Genomic DNA, 9,771 nt, shown 5'->3' on the forward strand with positions numbered 1-9,771 from the left:
ATATAAAAAGCAGCTCAACCTATCAAGCTCTAGGTTTTCCAACTCAAACACAGAAAAACACCCAATTTCATTTCTCATCCCTTTCATTGTTAGCACGAAAATCATAATTGGTTAGTATTCATCATCAAGTTTTATATACATTTAAGTGCTTGTAAGGAGGCCGGGTTATGACCTTTGCAATGCCGAAAAATGAAACTCCACCTTCATAGGAATGGATAATCGAAACTTGAAGAGCGACTCCATTTCTCTTGCAAATATTCTTTCATGTAAATTGTTGGCTCGGTGTTGTTGTATAGTATTGATCTAAAATTTAATAATATCCTCAAAAATAACTTTAACAATATCTTCGAAGACAAAATAATTCAAATGTAGCAGATTCACGCACCAACCAACCTGCAAAAACAAACTTATAATCAATAAAATATGAAAAATTAAAAAGAGTAAAACTAACCAAAAACACAACTAACCCTTTATTCTAAATTTTGACTTCAGACCTACCATAAAAAATAAAAATAAAAAGGAAGAAGAGGAAACTTGATGTCAAGAGATATTAGAATGAAAGGAACGATAAATGGAAGAGAAGGAAAAATGTTATGCAATATGAATAAGATGCTTAAGTATTTATAGTAACTAATGAAATTGGTAACTAATGAGTAATACAAATGAAAAGAGTAACGTATATTGATTTAATTATAATAGAATTAAGTGCATTAATTGTAATAAAAGCATATTAAAACTTGGACGCATGATCTTCTTTTTCAACGTGAAGAATAGATAACTTCAAGAAAAATAAGAGAAAGTTTTTTTTTTTTTTTTTAAGTGGTTAAGATGAAAAACTAAATATCATAGCCTATGTTCTGTTGATTATACGTTTCAAACAAAAGTAAGGGCAATTTTTTTATTTGGACTTTTGGATTTGTAAAGCAAAATTCGATGAGACTTAAATGCTTCTACAACTACTGGTATTATAAATAACATGAGGGAGTCGAGTGGTTTTATTCTTTTGAGCAACGTACATTATGTAACTGCCATGGATAATAAAAGCCTTGTAAAAAACAAATCAGCTAATATTCTGAGGAAATATAAGAGAAAAATGTTAAAAAATTAACAAAAAAGATAAAAAGGAATGCTAGTCATAGAGAGGTGCCACATCACCTTATCTATGCCTAGCTTTATATTATATATAGATTTCACATGTCTTACAGAAAAATTTAAATACACGTGATGTCCTAGTATCCTTAAACGTCAAGTTCCCTTTCTTCCAAATTTTCCCATTTTTGGCCTTATATCTCTTCTCCATTCTATATATAGACTTTGGTTTCTTTTTTCAAAGTCACATCTTTCCTATAGCTACTCTTCCATTGACATCCTCCTCCTATTTTTCTTCTGCAAACATGATTCAAAGAGCTACTTTTTTTCGCAAATTAGTTGAATCTTCTTCTCTACCATCAAAGGTCAGTCATCGTTTATAGTTTTTGCGTTAAATATTGACCAAACATGCTAATTTATTGTGACAATAGGTACAAACTTTGTATAAATATACTTTTTATATATATAAAAATTAGTCATATATAGTTCAAGTCAAGAACAGCGATATGTATATCGAGGTGACCAAAGATTTATGGTTTGTGCATGATTTAGGTTGGAGCAAGGTACTCTACAGCTCAGGCTGCAACTCTTTTACAACCTATTGTTCAAAGGTATATCATATTACATTTGATATCAAGGACTTATCCCTTGACTGATTTCTTAGAGATTTTATGCATTTTAGAGGAACCAACATATAGATATTTTTGAAAATCACTTATTTTGACTAATTTTTTAATTGATGGCAGTGATGATGATGAGTCCATTGACATTGATTGGGAGAATCTTGGGTTCCATTTAATGCCAACTGATTTTATGTACCTAACAAAAAGTTGTGAAGATGGTCATTTCAAAAAAGGCCAGCTTAATCCTTATGGCAACATCCAATTGAGCCCCTCTGCTGGAGTCTTAAACTATGGACAGGTAATATTTCAATTAAGTTTAACGTCTATACACTGATCGCATAAAAAAGTCCTTACCAGGTTGCAGAAAAAATAATTAAAAGTAACCATCCATAAAAATGTTGTACGTAAAGTCTAGAAAATAAGATAGGTTCAAATGCACAAATAGTGCAAAAAATCTTTATACTGGTACATGTACACCAAAAAAAAATAAAAAAAAATAGTTACGGAATCCGTCTTTAAATTCTTCGTAGCTAACAAATTTTTTGATAAACCTATCATTAAATAAGATTAGCTATGAATTTTCGCCGTTTAGCGATAAAAGTTGTATGTGGCTATTTCCTGTTTTTCTTCTTAGTGATTTCCAGTTTCGTATCAACAAATATCATCTGATCTCCTCCCTTAGGATTTTGTTCCAAAGTAAATGTATATTGTAACCAGCAAAATAAGTTGACAAAAAATCATTGAAACAGGGTCTCTTTGAAGGTACAAAAGCTTATAGAAGAGATGATGGAGGTTTGTTTCTGTTTCGTCCTCACCAAAATGCAATGAGAATGCAGATTGGTGCTGAAAGAATGTGCATGCCTTGCCCTTCCATTGATCAATTTGTGGATGCTGTGAAGCAAACTGCTCTGGCTAACAAGCGTTTTGTAATCTTTCTTCCTGCAAACTTCAATTTTTTTCGCTACCGGAAAAAATAGAATTAGTAACGGACAACTTATGCCGTATATAGCTACGTAAAAGTCTGTTAATCGTATTCAAGGACAGATTAGTGGATTATCAAAAAACATGTTAGATACAATTTTTCTCTTTTTGTTCTTTTTAGGGCCACACTAAGTCTGTTCATCCACCAAACTTGTTTTTCCTCTCTCCTTTGAACTCAAGGATATAGGGGCACGAGCCTATAGAACAGATCCTGTTCAAGTAAGGTAGTAGTACGGGCCGTTAGCAACAGATTAGCGATAATTTTTTTAGCTATTTTTTTTTTCTTATAGTGGTTTAGGTTAAATTTAAAATTACTATCTAATCAAGTTGTTTCATTAAATGTTTGTTGAACAAGTGCAGATTCCTCCTCCGGGAAAAGGGTCTCTTTATATAAGGCCTTTGCTTATAGGAAGTGGACCAATTCTTGGATTGGCTCCAGCACCAGAGTACACCTTCCTTGTCTATGCTTGTCCTGTTGGAAATTATTTCAAGGTCAGTTAATTTTTCGTACATTACACTTTTATGCCATTTGAAAGCGATATGATATATATATATATATATATATATATATAGAAAGAGAAAAATTAGCTTACAAATATAATTCGAGCTGAAGGCAGCAGGTGCACGCACATCCACTATCCCAATTTTCTACACGTCTTGCAATTTTCATGCAGGAAGGGATAGCTCCATTGAACTTGTATGTTGAGGAAGACCTTCATCGTGCCTCTCGTGGTGGAGCTGGAGGTGTCAAAAGCATTACTAATTATGCCCCGGTAAATAGTTCATTCATACTTCATCTATCCCATTTCTTCATCTATCCCATTTTATGTGACACTGTTACTGGTCAAACAAATTTTTCATTGACTATCATCTTCGAGAACTCTGTTAAATTATTAGCTATTATAGTCTTATAATACTACGCAGTATATATTATTAAAACAATTAAGAATCTATGCTCGAATTCACACCAAAGGTTAAATACTACGATGCTCGTACTCAGAGCATCTTCATGTAAAATGGGACAGAGAGTATTTGAGATAATGTTATGTAACTGGTATTAAAACATCCTCAATTTTGGGCCATATATATGCAGGCTTTGAGAGCCATAAAGAGCGCAAAAGAGAGAGGATTCTCTGATGTATTGTACCTTGACTCAGTAAATAAGAGATACATTGAAGAGGTCTCTTCATGTAACATTTTCCTTGTGAAGGTATAGTTTATAGCACATAATCAGTTAATTATGTTCTAATCTTCTATATATTAATCAAAGCGCACATTGAAATAACCATATTCATAGGGAAAAGTCCTATCAACTCCAGCAACATGTGGAACTATTCTTGAAGGAGTGACACGAAAAAGTATTATGGACATTGCACGTGATCTTGGCTACCAGGTTTAGTTTTAAATCTGAACCATTATAAGCAACTTGATATTGAAGAAACACATTTTTTAAAAAGAATTTGTAGCCAATGTGGTCCAGGTTGAAGAACGTTTAATTGAAGTGGAGGAATTGATAAATGCTGATGAAGTTTTTTGTACGGGAACTGCAGTTGGCGTTGCTCCTGTAGGTAGCGTCACTTACAAAGGCAAAAGGTACCAAACTTCAATTACTACAAAAGAGTTTTAATTTTTATATGCAGATAGTGACATACTCCCTCCATTTCAAAATAAGTGACGTTTTTAGCTTGGGTATACTCCTTAAAAAACTACTTATTTTTAGAAAGTAAGAAGTGTTTTTATTAATTTACTCTTAATCAAATGCTTTGAAAAAGGAGTAGCTCTTTAATCATTTTTTGGTTATGTAAAACTCCATTTATTTAAATAAGGTAAAAATTGGAAGAAAAGATTAATGTCTTCTTGATTTTGTGAAACACCATTTATTTTGAAACAAAATGAAAAGGTAAAAACACAACTTATTATAAAACGGATGTAGTAAAAGGTTTATAGGTAAGTGAGACTAGTTTCGTGGAAAATAATACGGAGTATTTATTATAATATGTCACTTCTTATATCTCACTTTATGTGGCACATTTTATTAGATTGTTACGAAAAAGAATGATATATTTTATATTAAGAAGTATTTTAATTTTATAATTTTTATTTTATCCTTAATGAGATGATTTATAATCACATATTTATAGTCCCACAAATGTACTCTATGACCTGGTTTGACAAATGTACTCTATGACCTGTTTTGACTAAAATTTCAAAATCTTTCTTTATTTCTTAAACCTTGTGTTATTAGTCAAACAATCTCATAAATATAGGGTCTAAAATTGTAAAATATATTGAAAGGGGATTCAATATTTGAATTGTATGGGTTCGATTTCAAAATTCTCCCAAATCCTAACTAAAGCTATTAGATTCGGATAAACCCATACCTTAATTATTAGATCCGTCCTGAATACGCTAACTAATAGTCTAAGAAAATTTTACACTGTAACTATATATGAATTAAATCCTTTGCAGACTAGACACTTCATTTACGAAAACCAACTACCATGTTTCACCATGTTCTAAAAGTTTAATGAGCAGTAATCAATGCAAAGATAACGATGTGCCATGCCAGTTAATTACTTGTTTGCTACTTTTTTTTTTTTTTTTTTTTTTTGTTCTCAGTATATTTATGTATAATTAATTTTCTTTTTATTTAAATTCTGTATTTTTCTTGCACAGGATTGAGTACAAGGAAGAGCTAACAAGTAAGCTATTGTACTCAAGATTAATTGGGATTCAAAGAGGTATTATTGAGGACAAGAGGGACTGGATTGTGGAGATTGATTGAGCTTTTTTGACTTAAGGTTTTTTTTTTTCAAGTAAAATATAGTTTGGAATGTACTAAAGATTAGTTAAGTATGAATTAATTTCTACCATTTACCGCCTTAAAAATCAAATTACTGGCGGAGCCAAAATTTTATTACAAGAGGATTCAAAGATTTCAAACCGCAACTTAAAGTTATTGTTAGCTACCTTTGATACTACATTAAAAAATTACCTTACGTCAAGGAAATTCAAAAGTTTATATATATACAAATAAAAGAATAATTTGCACTGTTTACGTATAATGATTTGCCAATAAAGGTAATTCAAATTGAGCTCTCTTCATCGATTGTGGCCACTGGCCACTGCTATCAAAGTTTAACTTCTATTTACCGACAATATAAAATAATTTCTTACTCTATAAGTCAACTAAAATATAAATTTAAGTTGACGTCTTAAATTACACTGATAGCTTAAAAGTTCTTGCACTATCAATATATATAAGTCAAATCTGTACTAATATTATTTAAATTCTATGCATTAGTTACAATGTTAAAGGCATTTACATTTTACACAAATAACTACATATAAATCTCAATGTTAAACATCAATAAATTATTTATTGATTGATGAGTTTTTTTTTTTTTTGCTTGGGGGTTGAGGGTGATTCGCGTCAAAGCATTTACTTAGCAATCAAGCTCTTGCACATGTTCTTTGCAGAATCGTCCGATTTGCAAACTAGGCCTAAAACTGGGGGTTGTGGGGGTTGTAATTTTGGCATTCTAAAATTCTTTTTTTATTTAACCATTTCGTGTTTGAGATCTATTGATCCGACTAATCTTATGTGCGGATTTACACCAACGGAAGGCCACTATGGCTCCACCAAAGAAAATTTTATTTCCAGAACTCGAACCTGAAATCTCTGATTAATGGTAGAAAAATCTTTACTATTTCACGAAACTCCTTTATGGTGGCATTAATACTTTGATATACGATTTCATTAGTAATATTATTTGTATACAGTAACTTTTACAACCCTAAATTACTAAAATTCATATAACTGTTAAAATTATTAATTTGATAATGTTCTCTCTATTTAACTAACTTCCCAACTATTGTCTAAATATTTTACACCATCCTACTAATGTAACGTCCAGCCGGCACCATCATATAATGTAAAACACAGTAAAAAAATGATCCGATAAATAACTCTGTTTTCAAGGTTCTTGACGATGGAAGCCAGAAGTAAGATATACTCCCCTCACAAGGGAAAGTCACACAAATACAACTTTAAAAAAAATCATGAAAAGGGCATGAAAGAATCTAATTTTGCAAATAAACAAAACAAAGTCAACTTCAAATCCCATATTCCATCTATCATTTTAAAAAGATTTTTTTCTTTCATTTCCTCTTTATTCTTTTTATTATTATTTTCACTTGATGACTGATGCAATTATTTTTTGTGACTAAAGAAATTATTTGAATATATTAATATTAAGAAAAGTACATGAAAAGATATGGTATAAGAAAAGTACATGAAGATATACCTAAAAAACTATATGGTATATTCAAATTGACAAATTTAACTGAAAAGATGATAACATAATATTTGTGGATATAATAGTAGAAATTAGTATATTTAGGTTTGTATATAATATAATGATACCTTTATATAGTATATAATATTAAAATATACCTAATATATGAATATATTACTTATTCGTTTAATTCCTCAAGGTTGGGGGATGGAACCCGACCTGCTGCACTTATTTGTTTTCTTTTTATATTTTCTATTGAGCCGAAGGTCTTTCGAAACAGATGTCCTACCTTGGTAGGAGTAAGGTCTGCGTACACTCTACCCTCCCCAGACCCCACATTGTGGGATTTCACTGGGTTGTTGTTGTTGTATTACTATGCGTGCCAACCAATACTACTCTATCTATATACAATATATAGATAGAATAATATATACACACACACATGAATTGACTTCTTTGTTTTGTTAAAATTCATGAATTAGCTTGCTAGTAGATTGTACTGGAGCTTTTTTAGGTAATCAGTTATTGTATTTTTATATGCATTTAATTATGTTATCACTAATATAGAATATCTCCTTATTTTTAGCTTTAAGCTGCATAATTTGTTATATCTAAATTATTTGTATATTATATAATTAACTCTTATATATCTTGTATTTATGAAAATTCCCCCTACTCAGAATTTCCCAATCCACATTTGTAAGCCCAAATGGCAAAGTGGGGAAAGGCCAGATTTAAGAATTTGGCCCAATAACACTGAGTTAATATATTTTTTCCATATATTTTTATATATTTTACTTTAACTTTTCTTAGTGAAAATTTTTACTCCACAAATGCATATACTGTATATATACTCCCATAAGAGATTGTCAAGGAAATCTTAGTAGTTAAGTTAGTTGACTATCTGAACTTTCACTTTGTTGGTGAGGATTTAATCCACATTGTAATCTTCTCCCATAATTTTCCGTCCCCTAATCCTATGTAATTAAAAAAAAGGTACCAAGAGATTGTTAACATTCAAACTTGACTGCCATAGGCTAGACAACTAGTGTTCTAGTAGTAGAGTGTGGACCATCAAAAGCTAGTTAGCCTAATATTTGACGACTAGGCCTTTTCGTGTATTACGAGTCATGTCCAAAGGTCCCAACCATTTGGACCACCAGACGACACAACTGCAAAACCCAAAGAAATAGGTCAAATCTGAAGCCCGTCTTCATGGATGAAAAAGAAAAAATACTTCATCCGTTGTAATTTATATGACATCATTTGATCGGGCATAAAGTATTGAAAATTAACTTTTACAATTTATTTTAAAACAAGTCTTATATATTTGTGAGATGAGATGTCACGTCGCGTGATCCATGTCTCATATCACGAGTGGCTAAAAGTCAAATCATGTCGCTGACGCCCATCTCACTCAAATATCATGCCATGTGGGATATTGTATTAGAAATTAATACTTGGGGAAAAAAATCCGGCTTTGATGGAGTAATTTTCGTTCTTAAGGAATTTTTAAGCCTCCCACTTGGTTGTTGCAGGGATGGTGGCAGAATTCCTCCAGAATTTTACAAAGCCAATGAAATTTCGAAAACTAGCAATTAATTCGAAATTTCCCGCAAGAACAATTTTTTGTGAGTTGTAGAAAGCAATAGAGAGAAGAATAAAAATCTGTAAAAATTATTCCTTCTTTTTAACCAGTACCAGGTATTTATAATACCTTAAGAGTCCGTCTGTAACAGACACATCTATTCGAAGAAGCTTTTCGTAACAGACACAACTTTTAGAGTAACATTTTTCTGGAAAAAAAAAGTGTCTTTTTTCTTCTAAAAAAAGGTCCCTTTTTTTTTCTCTGAAAAAGTGGCTTTCTTTTCTTTGAAAAGAGTAACTTTTTTTTCTTGAAAAAGTAACTTTCTTCTTTCTAAGCTAACCCATCAACGCTAACTAATATAACAATCTCCCACTTAGTTAGTGATTGATGCTGTTTATGGGATTTATGCATATAGGAGGTCTCTTTCGAGTTGAACCTTCTACTTGTATAAATGATTCAAATCTTTGTCAAAATTGATAGTTAGATTAATTTCTATTGAACTACAATTTCTTAATGACAAAGATGGAAAAGCTTTATACACATAAATCATACCAACTTCACAACTTGTTCACTGTGAGTTTTAGCACCCAATTATGGTCTTGTGCTACCTCCTGAATTCATAAATACTTTACCAAGTTTGTCTCCCAACTTTGGCCGAAGTGGCACCACTTCAAGTATTTATATAGGTGAAGTTTTAAACCAAGTCCTTACCCTGGACTTTACATAGTCCTTAATCCGAACTCCGATTTCTTCATTAAGAGTACTTTTGTACTCACCCTTTTTTTTCTAAGTACTAAATTCCAGTACTTGCTAACAGTCATAGAAGAACTTGTTGTTACCTTTTGAACCTTTAGTATTGTTGTAGAGCAATAGTAGAGGTAAGGTTCCCATTACCCATGACAATTTAATTACCTTAGACCCATAGCATTCGTTGTGCCCATTACCATGTCCCTCGCGAATCCTTTGTAAGTGGGGCTGCAAGGTTGTCCTTAGACTTTATATAAACAACTGTGATAATTTCTTCCGAAATCAGTTGTGTTATAGACTTATGTCTCAAAGCAATATGTCTAGATTTTTCATTGTATATCTTATTAAATGTCTTAGACATAGTTGCTTGACTATCGCAATGTAAGAGGACCGCTGACATTGGTTGTGGCCACAACTCTATATCCAACAATAAATTTCTCAGCCA

The 9,771-nt window shown here is 31.6% G+C and overlaps 1 protein-coding gene across 2 annotated transcripts; it reads left to right on the forward strand.

Annotated features, from left to right (window-relative positions):
• The first annotated feature begins 1,321 nt into the window (after nt 1-1,321).
• LOC132604047 (branched-chain-amino-acid aminotransferase 2, chloroplastic-like) lies at nt 1,322-5,629 on the forward strand. Of its 2 annotated transcripts, none has more exons than XR_009568625.1 (10): nt 1,322-1,454; nt 1,642-1,700; nt 1,836-2,010; nt 2,462-2,638; nt 3,054-3,185; nt 3,368-3,466; nt 3,787-3,903; nt 3,991-4,086; nt 4,160-4,286; nt 5,370-5,629. XR_009568625.1 is itself a non-coding variant. In XM_060317369.1 (10 exons), exons 1-10 carry the CDS (start codon nt 1,395-1,397, stop codon nt 5,476-5,478), a joined length of 1,137 nt encoding a protein of 378 aa, XP_060173352.1. In that variant the 5' UTR covers nt 1,322-1,394; the 3' UTR covers nt 5,479-5,629. The 2 variants fall into 2 exon arrangements, 1 of the variants encoding a protein (XP_060173352.1); XM_060317369.1 differs by having other exon boundaries at nt 4,174-4,286.
• Nucleotides 5,630-9,771: the final 4,142 nt, after the last annotated feature.

Source organism: Lycium barbarum, chromosome 7 (assembly GCF_019175385.1).
Source record: "Lycium barbarum isolate Lr01 chromosome 7, ASM1917538v2, whole genome shotgun sequence".
NCBI lineage: Eukaryota > Viridiplantae > Streptophyta > Magnoliopsida > Solanales > Solanaceae > Lycium > Lycium barbarum.